Source organism: Anabas testudineus, chromosome 9 (assembly GCF_900324465.2).
Source record: "Anabas testudineus chromosome 9, fAnaTes1.2, whole genome shotgun sequence".
NCBI classification, from domain to species: Eukaryota; Metazoa; Chordata; class Actinopteri; order Anabantiformes; family Anabantidae; genus Anabas; species Anabas testudineus.
The window spans coordinates 22,149,598-22,164,089 of NC_046618.1; the positions used below are offsets into that span (position 1 = coordinate 22,149,598).

General features: G+C 43.7%; 3 protein-coding genes across 3 annotated transcripts in view; 1 reads left to right on the forward strand and 2 right to left on the reverse strand.

Moving 5' to 3' along the window:
- The window catches only part of LOC113151381 (protein unc-13 homolog B-like), a 127,471-nt gene extending 121,895 nt beyond the window's left edge, over window positions 1-5,576 (reverse strand). The window contains exon 1 of the mRNA XM_026344353.1: window positions 5,348-5,576. Coding sequence (XP_026200138.1) covers window positions 5,348-5,369 — 22 coding nt within the window. The 5' untranslated portion in view covers window positions 5,370-5,576. The remainder of the gene's footprint in view (window positions 1-5,347) is intronic.
- A 2,411-nt stretch (window positions 5,577-7,987) lies between these two features.
- LOC113150493 (extensin-like) lies at window positions 7,988-11,646 on the reverse strand. The gene is made up of 5 exons (XM_026343049.1): window positions 11,522-11,646; window positions 11,365-11,417; window positions 8,306-11,243; window positions 8,140-8,226; window positions 7,988-8,041 (listed from the first exon to the last, which is right to left on the reverse strand). Exons 1-4 carry the CDS (start codon window positions 11,557-11,559, stop codon window positions 8,160-8,162), a joined length of 3,096 nt encoding a protein of 1,031 aa, XP_026198834.1. The 5' UTR covers window positions 11,560-11,646; the 3' UTR covers window positions 7,988-8,041; window positions 8,140-8,159.
- A 2,023-nt stretch (window positions 11,647-13,669) lies between these two features.
- The window catches only part of rusc2 (RUN and SH3 domain containing 2), a 28,644-nt gene continuing 27,821 nt past the window's right edge, over window positions 13,670-14,492 (forward strand). The window contains 1 exon segment of the mRNA XM_026343420.2: window positions 13,670-13,806. The gene's annotated coding sequence lies outside the window, so the exon portion shown is untranslated.

The following is a 14,492-nucleotide window of genomic DNA, read 5'->3' on the forward strand; positions in this document are numbered from 1 at the left end:
AAATACCTGTTTGAGAAACCGTTGCGTTCATAAAAAATAAACCATACAAAAAACCCAGCATAACACTAATGCACTAGCTAACCGGGCCAAAAACATATTTGATTAGTGAACTGATCAGAAGAGTTGCCCCACATACTGTATGCTGTGGTTTCCAGAAACGTAAACTGTATATTTGAATTAATTCATAAACTGTGTCACACACTGTACTTTGAACATCAGAGAGCTTTCTTCTGCTTTTAAGTTACACTGGATAAAAAGCTTTTGCCAAATGTTAAAAGCCCCATTCAGTACATAAAGTAGCTTGGTTACAATTTGCATTGCATGTGTGAGTTTAAACAAACAAATACAGTATATTGTTTTTATAATCTTTTTCGCACTGTTAGATATGAATATTGTTGTCCGAATCTGGGCAGTCTCACCATTTTAATTTCACATTGAAAAGAACTCTAATTTTCTTTCTGTGAACTCTCGCAACTCTATAAACCTAAGCAAGTAAACATCAAACATATACAGCACTGCAAGTAATTGCTACAGATTATCTTCATCATTAGTTAAAACATTAGAAATTATTATTTATTATTATTATTTAATTATTATATATAAAACTCATTTAACCTAATTTACATTTAGTACATTTGCATGATTAAATGTTTGCCTCATGTAAATGGAAACTGTATACAGTATATTTTATTTTATGTCCTTTTCTGTTTGTCAAATATCTTAATTTGTGAATAGTTCTGTTTTATCTAAAACACAAAGTGTTTAGCTTTTGTTATACCATATCTGTTTTATTTTGCAGTGGGGTCCTTATATTTAATTTCTCTCTCTCTCCTCAGTGTCTCTGTGTAATGATATACAGTAGCATGTATACTTCACATTACCCTGCATAATCAGAAATTAATAATCAGAGGTTACTCTCCCTGCTGTGTCCCTGCTTCACCACGATAATGAGCCAATTAGAAGCACCTCAAGAACTCCAGGAGTGATATGGGGAGGTGTCCAGAGAGAGAGAGCTTTGCTGATGATACCACAAACACATAAGCAGGTATCACTGCTCCTTTAGTCTGCAGAAACCTTCAACAGTAGCATTTAAGATGTGCTCACATGCTTTGCAACATTTACACACACACTTTGCCAATCTCATTATGAGACTGGAGGAAAAAACATCAAGACAAGATCAACAAAGTCAGATGGATTCATCCTCAGGGGACCACAAATTTCTATACAAAGTTTCATAATCCATCAAACAGTTGTTGAGATATTTCTGTCTGGACAAACTGCTTTGATTTCACCTCAGCAAAAGTCTGAACTGAGACAAGTGGCCAGCCGCGAAAGGTTTAGAGTGAGGAGCAGCTGTCAGAGGCGAGCAGGTTCGATACCAGAAACAGCATTATAATGAAAGAGAGGGAATGAGAAGAAGTTAGTGAGGTCTCTGTCCCACGTGAGTACAGGCTAACACACACACACCACACACACACACACACACACACACACAACCATAAACACACAGACAGAACAGCAAAAGCAGCAGATGGCCAGGGGATTACTCCCCCTCCATCCCCACCCCCCTCTTCACAGACGGGCCGCTGAAGCTTTACTTGTGTCCCTGTCATTCCAGCACAGTGTGCCGGTGTGTTTACTGACCTGGGCAGTCCTCTCCTACTGTCCTTACCTATGGTGTCTGGAGGCCTACAAACTGGTTTTAGTTATTACCTTTACAAATTCACATCGGGCCTTTATCTTGCATTACAAAATAAAAATGACACAAGCTCCAACTTTAATGTTGAACTGCACAAATGAAGGAGATACTGATTCCCTGTGCTGCTGCCTGGACATGAACAGCAGCCCACCTGCATATATTTATCTCTCATAATTGCGGTATAATTTCTTATATTGCAAATTCATCATAACCGTCTGACTCAAAACTCCGCAAATGATGCAATACCATTACTGCATGCATTTATTCCACTGCTAATTGCCATCCGAAAATAGCTGAGCGTGGGTACCGACTGAGCTGTCAGAGATGGTGTCCTCCCATCCTCGGCTTTTCATCCTACAGGCACTCACTGTCTTCAGCGAACTGCCAGCCACCATGCTGACTATGAGGGCCCTCGACGCAACAAGGAACAAGGATAATGGACTCAGAAATGTATGATGGCTCTCAAGAAACAGGGATGCCACTCCTTTAGTTTGTCTGCATTTCTCTCTGTTGTACAGAAAGTCTGAGTTCCTTTCAGCAGTCTTATTCCCCTGACTGGAGAATGACTTATGGCCACATTTTAAGTTAATCTTCACATATTCAACTTTTAAAGAGCAACAATATCATTCACTTAGAGTAATGTGTGTGGCCACCTTCCCAATGCAAGTTCCCTAGTCACTACTCTGTAGCCCTGTTTCTGGTCTCTACCCAGCTCCTTTGGGAAATATGTGCTTCTAGCTGCTAAATGCTGCACTATGTTCAGCAGCTACTCTGCAGTAACTCTTTCTGTCTGCTGTTTGATGGTGAAAGCACATAGCCAAAAACTACACAATTAAAGTAAATGGGAACCACGCAGTCAGGCAGAGAAGGAGTAATTCTGTGTAGGTTCATCGGTATGAGCAACTTTTATCCCACATCCAGTGTTTTTAACTATCAGCAACAGTATAAATATATTAATTACAGTCACTTTAAGGTGATCATCATTAAAAGTCTGAAAGATGTGCTAAAGTTTTGTGAGAAGTCCTGAACACTAATGCGATGTCTATATAGAAGCGTAGTCTTATGCGAGTCTCACACAAGACTCAAATTCAGGCATGTCAGTCATTGTGCATTCAATCGTCCACTGGAGGCACTTTGTTTATGAAGAGTACAGAAAGAAGTCTTCAGGAACAAGACATGCACAGATCAATCAGCTAGAGATCAGATTGGGACAGTTTACAGTTGATCAGCTTGATCAGCCATGACCATTATCACCAGACTCAGTCTGAGATCAACAATAAGGAAAAGTACAAATACTTACTACTTGTTTGTTTGGAGAACTTTAATTTGTTTAAAATTGAGTGAGTGATTTACTACAAATTAATTATTCTTTGAGGTAAAGTTATAAAAACGTCTGTGCATGTTGCCAGTTATAGGTCTTAAAAAGATAGAAAATTCCAATTGGCAGGTCAGACTATTAAAATAATTTAAATTGGAATCAGCCGAGGAAATTGCCATTGGTCCATTTCTAACAGGAACACATTGGATAAGACCAACCAGAGAAAACAACAATAGCATAAATATCTTTCTGTTTTATCTGCTCCTTAATTGAAAATATGGTTACAAAGCATGCGATGTTGGTTACATATTGTAACCTCAGCACTTTGAGTACAGCCACAGGAGTAGCATTGTATGTTGAGCTGTGTTTACTTGGTAAACTGTACTTCTGTATCTGTAGAAACATTTTTGGTTTGGTTCTTTCTGTTGAGTGTTTTATAAGTGTAGACAGAAAAGAAGACTTGAAGACAACACTTTGAGGCACATTAATAATGTGACACTCAAGCTGGAAACAGCTAGATTGATTAATAAGGAAGCATATCAGTTGTGTGACACACTGGTTCTGGTGTAGACACGGCCCTCCATGTTTCTTTTAAAAGAAAAGAAAATCTGATCTGAATGACAAAGACAAAAATCTGATTTGATTTACATTACATTACAAAATGTGTCCATATAGATATTATGTCACATTGTTTCATGATCTGTGATTTAAATAAATAAATGCAGCGAAACTCCAGAGGTTTCTGCTCTAAAATGCTCAGGTGTGTAGAAGATTCACAAGTGGTTTTACTGATACAGATGAACAGGATCCACACTTTCCATCAATCTCTGCGCAAGCTATGAAACAAAGAATAAGAAATGACGGCCTTTTTTATAATTCCAGTTCGCTGTGCGCGCTGCAACCCAGCTGTGCTTCCCAACCCTCCATCTCTCAAACCTCACCCCCATCTCATCATCTTTTAATAGAGGGGTTTTGTGGTGGTGGCCTTCCAGCTTCAGGCAGCACTAGCACCCAAGATGAGAAACGGTCAGTAAGAAACAATATGCCAGAGGCTGAGAGTTGGAGATAGGCAGACAAGAGTTTGATGGTGTGAAAATCAATCAGCGTGTCTGTGAAAGAAGAGCAATTTGTAATCTGGAAAGGAGCCAAAATGGTAAATAAACTGGTGGCAGAGTGGGGTGCATCTGTTATTTTTCTACATTTAATTAACTTTATCTGTCTGAATGCACATGCTCTTTTACAGCAACAACATGTCTCTTATTCTTCCACTTACACACCTGCAAACTACACAGTCTCCTGCTGTTTGCTTCACATGAACAGCTGCAGATTAAGTGACTTGCTTAAGGGTACTTCAGCAGTACTTGTTACAAGAAAAAGCAATATCTCATCCAGTTACAGTGTCTATCACTATCACCTATTTACAATCCAGCAAGTGCAGTGGTCTGATTTTTATAAATGTTAATATTTATATTTTATGAAAGTAATAAGCAGGAAACTATTATTAGTCAGAAAAAGAAGCTAATTAATGAACAATGTGACTCTACTGGTCCAGACAAAGTCTTCAGGTGTGTCTCAGTATTATGATACAGAGTGTGATTGATACTAGAGAACTGTGATCATCAGCTCGTGTCCATATTGACATGGATCCCTTAAATCTAGCTACAGAAATACTGAGTTATTTTACAGTTTTAAAGGCAACGTAGGCTCTATCTACAACATCTTATGTTTCCAGTGACTGCTAATATTATGATATACCACATCAGTGTGGCAGATTTCATGGTCTGGCTCTGGTTTACTTGCTTTTTTTTTTTTTTATTCCTAGTCTGGTTTGTTTTTGTTCTGCACTAATTTTCCTGGAGTCAAAGCATTTCGACTGGATTTTACACACAGTCTAAAATCCACCTGAGATTTCATCATAAACCCAAAAGCTAGAGAAATGGTTTCTGGCCACATCACATTTTATGCGTCTATCTCAAGAGAAACAGCTGAAAAGTTTGTTCCTTTAATGCAGCTTCATCACCTGCATGTCCCAGACTCCATTAACAGAGGGTACAGTAATATTACATTAGACCCACTTTGTGTTTGGCTTGCTTAAACTTTTATTCCTGTATTATTTGATCTTGTGATAAAACTATAATATGTCTCTCAGAAGTCGAGGTTTTCATATGATCTTTGCACACAACCCTGTAATCTTGCTCAGGATTAACTTTAGCTATCGTTCAGTGAGGTCTCAGGTTTGCTGTCACCACTGATCTGAATTCAACGACCATGCATTAATATCATTTTCCCTTTAATAAAGGACAGCATGCAGCTATGAAGCGAGTCCTTACCTCTGACACATAGCAGGGACATCGCAGCGGGGCTTAGTGCAACAGTTCCTGCAGAGCCGATGAGCCTTCAGTGAGTTTGCAGCCCAGTTGCCTGTTGCACAGCACTCCTGCAGGCTGCTCCTAGGGGTCGTTTACTTTCCGCCTCATCGCACCTTGGAATAAAAAAAAAAACGTAGAGTTGTGAGCCCGGTGGGCACCCCTGAAGGTCCTGAGGGTTTAAAGCATGACTGTGATTGTCAGACACCGACTAACTACCGGCTGAAATCCGGTTGAACGGGGAGGCTCTTGCTGCATTCAAGGACTCAGTTGAATGTAGGGATTTTCACATATCAGAGGGGTGTACTGTTTTAAATGGCAGAGGTGTGTTTCTTTGTTTCTAACATGTTAATTATTTTTTTAACCTCTTGGATGAACAAGATAAGGATCACTGGCGTATGTTAAAATAAACTCAGCCCCAGTTTGTGCCTCTCCTGTAGCCTATTGGCATATCTGAGGTTCTTTAACTGTAAGTGCATCAAGTTGGAAAGATATTCCATCCAATGAAACATCTTTCTTTCCTTTTTAAGCATTTCAACAAATAGATTTTTTTTCCATCTGGACTGTTAAAAGTGTCTGAGGTTTTGGAAATACTTACTTCCCTGATCTTCAGCACCTGCCACATAAAAACCAGACCTTGATTAAAACTTTTTCAGCTAAATACATGCCTAAAATTATAGGTTATATTTTTGATATCTTTGTTGGTGTGCCACATAAAACAAACAAACAAAAAAAACTAAGCAAGATGTATGCTGCTCCAAAACCCTGACGGGTGGCCTGACATTATTTTGCACCCACAAAGGTCAGTATAATGTGACATATCACTGAATAGGATGTGATTTTCAATCAACCAACAAAATCAACCTATAATTTATTTATAGCACAATTCATGCAATTATACGTAATTTAATGTGCTTCATGTAATAATTTGTACAATGATTGCAAAAAAATTATTACATTAAGAATAAAATAAAAGTTAATTTTGTTTTTCTTTTGGTTTTTTGTTCAGTTCAGGGGTTCGTTTTTTGGTTTTATAAGTAGAGGGTTGAGAGAGCACTAACATCCAGTTCAGTGAGAACTGAACACAATCCCAACAAAATTATTAAGGTAATAATACAAAGACGAGAACCACAGAAAACATTATTAGAAAGTACATTATCATAGACCAAAGGATCTATGATGGAGCTACCAAGGAGAAAAAGCATTCTCGGAAGTACCATAAAAATTGCATCAAGTTTGATTTAGTAGCGATGCTTGGATGCACAAAATGCCATTTTAGTAGTATGCCATTTCTATATTGTTAATACTCAAATCAAAAGCAACGTTTTTAAGGGTCTGTAAAGGCAGCACTGGAGCTGAACATAGGCTACATAGTGATCGATGGGGCACAGAAGAAATAATAAAAACCTAGTCACAACGCAACACTGCTCGTGAACAGAAACTGTGATTAGGAACAACCAAAAAGCTGTTTTAAGTTTGGACCATGTCTTGCATCACCCACACCCACATGCACAAATAAAATAGGGACTGGTAGAGTTAGTTACCTGGAAAACATCCCTCTTGATGTAAATTACACTTCTAGACTAGTCTAGTATAAATTAATTTTATTTAATGACTGAATGCAAGTTTTAATTCAGCAAAGCCCTGCAGTCGAAAAACCTCTAAGATATGATCTGAAATGACAAGATTAGTCAGTGGACAGTGGGCTTTAATGTTAATTAAATGAAAAGGCGAAACATAGGCAGTTATCCCCAGTAGAACTAACTTCCTACACTACACTTAATCTTTTGTATTACGGGGTGCAAAATCATTCTCAACTTCCATTTCAGAGATGGATTTTTTTATAAGTGCTGACAGCCACATTAGATGTGGACTAAAAGACAAATTATACATAATATTAATGTGGAACCTGGATCTGATGCTGGAGTGTGGTAGCTGAGAACATGTGAGGGTGGGAACTTTAGAACTAAAAAATTATGTTTTACTGATACTGATTTGAACATAATTTAAAATGCAAAACTGCGTCTTAAGATGTGATGTCAAAAGAAACTACACTGCCTACACCATACTGCAGACATCACTACCCAAACTGGATCACTTCATACAAATGCAAATTAAAACACCAGTGGGAAATTATTCAAGTAGTTGTTGAGTTTAGAGGGAAAGACATGATCTCTGAAAACAGAGGTTGAGATTTGGTCTGGTAGCAAAGAGTCAACCTGGGACCGAGGTGTGGGTAAGTCGTGAGAAGAAAGCAACGGTCATGCTTCATTGAGTGTAAAACACTTAAACACTAGGTGAAGTTTTGGAAGAAGGCATTCCATCCTTTGAACAGATTTTCAGACACTTAACTATGTAAAGATTGTGTTTCAAACCCATCAGTGTTGTGTTTGGGTCATTTCCACTAACCAAGAGAAGCTTACAACCCAAATTCAAACCACTTACCCATAAAATCCCCAGGGCACCATGTTGTAGAACATAATCCCGATTCTACAAAGAACTCTTTACCTTATTGGTTTCCATGCCGCACAGCAACCTAGTTCAAGGTGACTGAACTAAAACAAAAACAAAAACAAAAAGGGGTACACTCTGCATGTAGACAAACTGCATTTTATTTTTCCACGTTTGTTTAACTGATCAGTTGAAGAAAGCTTGGGGCTGAAATGAGAAATTAGTGACATTTAACAGTGTTTGAGGGGTCACAAGCAGACACAGTTGCAGACACAATTCAGGCCCTTACTTAAAAGAATTCTTACCCATAAAGCCTTGGAGCATCTCATGTCCTAGTTTGGCCTGTAGCACGTTTAATATCATAATTGAAATTGGCTTGGTTCAAACTGGACCTAAAAAAAAAAACATTAGAAGCTTCAAGAACACTCAGAATGTCACAACAGAAAGAGCTCAACTAGAATGTCAACTTACCCTCGTGTATCATCCATGTTGGATGCCCCATTTGGCCAAGAAGGCGGATGAAAGCCAGTAGTACTGCTGAGCTCATAGCTGGGCAGTGGGGGGTTGCAGTTGGGCACAGAGGGCCAGTTGCTGGACCCCTTGGGCAGATGATGGGGTTGGTAGCTGGCCGAATGGGGCAGATGCTGGGGCCAGAGATGGAGAGAACTGGACAGCTGGGGGTGGCTGGATGCTTGGGTTGGCTGGGCCTGAGGACTGGTCACCTGGTACCAGGGATGAGGCAGGTTGTTGGGCACCTGGGGAATGAGATTGGGCTGGGCTAATAGCTGGATAGCAGAGAGTAGCTGAGGCAGATGGAGCAGGTTGCTAGGCAGGGCAGGTTGGTGACTGGCAGGGGGTGTCTGGGGCTGGTTGCTGGGTGGTTGGAACCAGAAATAGTGCTGGGGCTTGAACAGGTAACTGGGAGACTGGGGTAGAGGTTGTTGGTGGTGTTGGTACCATTGATAAGGCAACTTGCTCAGCAGCTGGTGCTGACTAGGAGCCTGGGCAGGCTGCTGGGTGGCAGGAAGCAGCTGGGGTGCCTGGGGCATATTGCTGGGTGGCTGGAACCAAGGAGAGGGCTGGGGATTGAGACTGGGCAACTGAGGCTGAGGCTGATGGTGTTGTTGGTACCATGGATAGTGCAATTTGCTCAGCAGCTGGTGCTGAGGACCAGGTGCTTGGGGCACAATGCTAGGTGGGGCAGGCGGCTTAGTGACAGGGGGTTGCTGGGGGGCCTGGGGCAGGTTGCTGAGTGGGCCAGGTTGGGATAGAGGCTGTCGTTGTTGCTGGTCCCATGGATAGGGCAATTTGGGCAGCAGCTGATGCTGAGAATGAGGCACCTGAGGCGGGTCACTAGGTGGAGCAGGCTGCTGGGTGGCAGGGGGGTGCAGGGTCGCTTGGGGCAGGTTGCTGGGTGGGCCAGGTTGGGGTAGAGGCTGTCGGTGTTGCTGGTACCATGGGTAGGGCAATTTGGGCAGCAGCTGATGCTGATAATGAGGCACCTGAGGCAGGTTGCTAGGTGGAGCAGGCTGCTGGGTGGCAGGGGGCTGCTGGGGGGCCTGGGGTAGGTTGCTGGATGGGGTAGGCTGGGGTAAAGGTTGGCGGTGCTGCTGGTACCATGGATAGGGCAATTTGGGCAGCAGCTGATGCTGAGAATGAGGCACCTGAGGCGGGTCACTAGGTGGAGCAGGCTGCTGGGTGGCAGGGGGGTGCAGGGTCGCTTGGGGCAGGTTGCTGGGTGGGCCAGGTTGGGGTAGAGGCTGTCGGTGTTGCTGGTACCATGAGTAGGGCAATTTGGGAAGCAGCTGATGCTGATAATGAGGCACCTGAGGCATGTTGCTAGGTGGAGCAGGCTGCTGGGTGGCAGGGGGCTGCTGGGGGGCCTGGGGTAGGTTGCTAGATGGGGTAGGCTGGGGTAAAGGTTGGCGGTGCTGCTGGTACCATGAGTAGGGCAATTTGGGCAGCAGTTGATGCTGATAATGAGGCACCTGAGGCGGGTTACTAGGTGGGGCAGGCTGCAGGGTGGCCCGGGGCAGGTTGCTGAGTGGGCCAGGTTGTGGTAGAGGCTGTCGGTGTTGCTGGTACCATGGGTAGGGCAATTTGCTCAGCAGCTGATGCTGAGAATGAGGCACCTGAGGCGGGTCACTAGGTGGGGCAAGCTGCTGGGTGGCAGGGGGGTGCTGGGGGGCCTGGGGCAGGTTGCTGGGTGGCTGGAGCCAGAGATAGGACTGGGGCTTAAGAAGTTCACTGGGCTGAGGTTGGTTATGTTTTTGGTACCAGGCATAGGGCAATATGCTGGGCAGCTGAGGCTGAGGAACAGGCATGGTCTCAGGACCAGGTGCTTGGGGCGGTTGGGGCCGTTTGCTGGGCGGCTGGGTCTCGGGACCAGGTGCTTGGGGCTGTTGGGGCCGTTTGCTGGGCGGCTGGGTCTCGGGACCAGGTGCTTGTGGCTGTTGGGGCCGTTTGCTGGGCGGCCGGGTCTCGGGACCCGGTGCTTGGGGCGGTTGGGGCCGTTTGCTGGGCGGCCGGGTCTCGGGACCAGGTGCTTGGGGCGGTTGGGGCCGTTTGCTGGGCGGCTGGGTCTCAGGACCCGGTGCTTGGGGCTGTTTGCTGGGCGGCTGGGTCTCGGGAACACGTGCTTGGGGCGGTTGGGGCCGTTTACTGGGCGGCTGGGTCTCAGGACCCGGTGCTTGGGGCTGTGGGGGCCGTTTGCTGGGCGGCTGGGTCTCAGGACCAGGTGCTTGGGGCCGTTTGCTGGGCGGCTGGGTCTCAGGACCAGGTGCTTGGGGCCGTTTGCTGGACGGCTGGGTCTCAGGACCAGGTGCTTGGGGTGCTTGGGGCCATTTGCTGGGAAGCTTGGTCTGAGGACCAGGCGCTTGGGGCCGTTTGCGGGACGGCTTGGTCTCAGGACCAGGTGCTTGGGGTGGTTGGGGCCATTTGCTGGACGGCTGGGTCTCAGGACCAGGTGCTTGGGGCCATTTGCTGGACGGCTGGGTCTCAGGACCGAGTGATTGTGGCTGTAACGAGAGATGCAGCCAAGGCTTGGGGGGGTAGCTGGGTGTCTGGGGCTTAGGCTGCTGGAGTGGGTCGCTGGGAACCTGGGGGGGCTGGGGCACATGGCCAGGCACCTGAAGTCTAGGATAGAGCCAGTAGCTAGGTGGCTGGGGCTGTAGCTGGTTGTTTAACACCTGAGGGTTTGGGTAAACGCAAGGTTCCTGGAAATTTGACTGGCTGCCTTTCACCTGGGGATGCGGATTTTGATTTGATTTGTAGCCTTGGATCTGGGGCCAAAGAGATTGGGACTTGAACTGATGAAGTTCCACTTCAGGCTGGGACCGGTCACTTGAAACATGTTGAGCTCTTCTGCCATCATGATTTTCAAATCCACCCCAAAGGCCATGATAGGAAGCTGAAAACAAATGATAACATTAAGATGTGAATCATTTAATTCTTGATCTGTGCATCATTGAAATCTGGATTTATAACATCTGCACTAAACGTTATTTAATAGTTAGAGACTCTAATCTTACAGGTAATGCTTGCTTGAAGCTTTCCAACAAAGAGCAGCCATAGCAACATCCCACTAGAAATATAAAGGTTTGAAAACAATCTGAGTAATGTCAAAAACTGTATAAACTATACAAATAGTAAATAATTAAAAACACAGAATAAACATTTTATGAATACCACAAAGGAAGTCCCATGGCCTCAGTCAAAACTGACATAATATAAACTGAACCACCGCTCTGTGTGTCGTCAGCTGACCCAGCTCAACACAGCTCTGTTCTCTTGCCTCACCGGTGCAATAGCAGGAAAGTGTCACTGCTTGTTTACTGACTGACTGATTGGAAACAGGTGAAATTAATGAGGCTGCTACACTTGATACACCACCAGCTCCAGGCTGTTACACACTCAGCTTCTATTTGAAAACGTTTCCTGTTTGGCTTTTTTAGCTTTTGGAAAATGAATTGCTTAATTTGTTTTATTGTAAGTGTTTCCATGAGACCAATGAAATGTATTTCAAGCATGGTGCTCCATTGTTAAAACAGTTCAACAGCATGTACTAAGTTAAGCTTGGTGTAACAACAAGGGTTTGATGCCATCTAGTGGCAAAGAGCAGTGGACAAAACCATTTCCAGAGCCTGACAGGTTACAATCATTTACTTGTATAGAATGTGTCTGTACCTTAAATCTTAGGTCTTCAGCTGAAGCCTGAACCAAAAACTGCAAACAAACAATTTTACATCATTGAGGGTTAAACTATCATTTGTTTGGAGAAAACCTGTTTATGCTCCTCAATACTTCAAAGTGCTGTATAAGTATTTGTGTGTCATGATTAGCTGCAAGGCTTTGAATACCAATCAACTGTGACAGCACAGGCAAGTACACATTTTTATATTTATATCACAAATTATTTAAATAATCTAAATTAAACACTCCACTATTAATACAGTTTCATGTCAGGTGGTGCAATCTATCAGCAAGGAAGGGCTATATATGCCCCAATAATACTGGCTGGAAAAAAAAAAAACATTAGAGAAAACCTGCATCCTTTGTAGTGGGCACATGTTGCACAGGGTGAAATGATCCAGTGAGAAGAGCGCCACCTAAAGGCAGGGAGCGCTTCTCAAGCTAAAACATGGACCATATACAACCTGCAGTCTGCTCTCCATACCAGTTGATGGCAGTAATGCACCAAAATGCTGTGTGAGCTGTGTCAGGATTTCTTTTTAACAAATCTTTATTGACAAGACTGTTAATAACATTTGTGCCATATTAAAGTATTCCTTGCTAAAATAGATATGGATCAAAATAAAATGTGTGAACAATCAAAGAAACATACAGACACCTGAGCAAATTAAACCAAATACCTTTGTATGATCTCCTGGTTTTTTCCTGTTCCCTGTTAAACAACAGATCGACAAGAAGGATGTTATTCTGGAACTGATGGTGAAGATGAAGATGCTGTTTCCACCTTTGGGTAGTGACGACACAAATGAGCCTTTGTGAAGCTTTGAACCAACTGAACCAATTGTAAAACGATTCACTGTTGTGAAACATTTGAGTGGTGATTTGGTGACGTGGGATATATTGCTTTGTTGATGATCAGTGTTAAACAGAAAGGTTCATTAAATGGGACGGATAAAGTTATTGGTAAAATCACTGGAATTCCTTTAAGCAGTCTGAACTAGTGCACATCTAGCATGTATTCAGTGTAATTTAAAATGACAAATATGCAACCATATGCATATGATCAATGGGAAGTTGATGGAGCTCAAAGGATAATAGGACATTCAAATCTAGAATTGATTAGTGTTAACCAGTGATAATACGACAACAGCTCAATTAACATTTTGTTGGTGTATGACATTTCCGGAGAGGATAATTCTGCATCATTTGACCAAAAGACAATACTAAAACTTCACAACAGCAGCCGATGTAAGTACACTCTCAGCTGGGTGGATGCCCTAAAATCCTGAACTCAGGGGAAATTTGCCTTCATGAGAAAAAACTTATGTTAAGATTCATAGTATAACCACAGTATGCTTGATTTGGTTCCAACTAGGGGCCTACATTGGATTCGTAAATCTTTAATATCAGTAGATTAAAGACTCTGGCATTTCACCTTATTTAAGATCTGTGTCCCTGCAGCACCTTTGAACCAATTCAAGGATGCACGGTTTATAACACCCACATTATTGTTGTGTGAGTTATGCATGAGTGTGATTCGTCCCACCCTGAGTTAGATAATCTAGTCTGGGACCAAGCTGTGACCTCAGGCTGACGTGCTCCAGCCCAACCCATCCTGCGATGCACCGCCGCTGCTGTCTGCCTGGCTGCAGTCCGTCACAGAGGAAACAATATTCCCACACGTCAAGGACAAGCAGCCCAGCAGCTCGGCCACCTGCAGCCATACAGCTTTTGTCTTTTTATATGGAAGATTGAGCCTCTGCAGACAGACCCGCGACAAGGTGAGTGTGTAAAATGTAGATGGTATCTGGGAGTTGGATGAGAACCAGCGCAGGAGAAAGGAGAGAAGGCTCCGATCAGCAGCAGCAGCAGCGCGTCGGAGGCTGGAAATGATGCACAACGGGAGGGACCCAGCGTCGGCCTTTAAAAACGCAATTCAGCCTCTTAACCACCGTCTCATCTTTACGCAGGCTGCTGTTTTTCTATGTTGGATTCATAGATGCTGTTTTTTTTTGGGGGGGGGGGGGGGGGGGGGCATGTGATGCTCGCTGGGTTTGTGGCGTTTTGCGTTTTAACGCAGTGGCACAAAGGCAGCCGAGCGGATCTCCACTGGTGCCTCATTGTTAAGCTTTTTATTTAAAGGCTGTGGATTAAAACGCACGATTAGACGATTACAACAGGGCGTCGTTTGATCAGGAGAGGCCGAGCCGGCTCCACGCCTCGCCAGCGGCCTGCGCCCCCATGTTGTCACCGTATCGATCCCATATTATCAGAAACAACAGATTCAACCGAGGAAGTTTAACCACCGCTGGGAAAACACAAAGTAAAAGCTCGGTGGAGCAATTGAGACAAACGCTGTTGATTTGTGCTGTGATTGCGCATTTAAAAAAATGCTCAACCCATTTAGGACTAATGTCTCCATTCAATCAGTCAACCAGCCGAGACTTTATTTGGAAAGCAGCTTTGA

What these genes read in the sequence shown, in the direction of transcription:
- LOC113150493 (XM_026343049.1), bottom strand. Translation starts at nt 11,559, where the DNA reads ATGTCAGTTTTGACTGAGGCCATGGGACTTCCTTTGTG. An exon ending in GCCATGGGACTTCCTTTGTG is followed by an intron (nt 11,418 to 11,521) that starts GTATTCATAAAA and finishes TTATATTTCTAG; the next exon opens with TGGGATGTTGCTATGGCTGC. An exon ending in AACATGGATGATACACGAGG is followed by an intron (nt 8,227 to 8,305) that starts GTAAGTTGACAT and finishes TTTTTTTTTTAG; the next exon opens with GTCCAGTTTGAACCAAGCCA.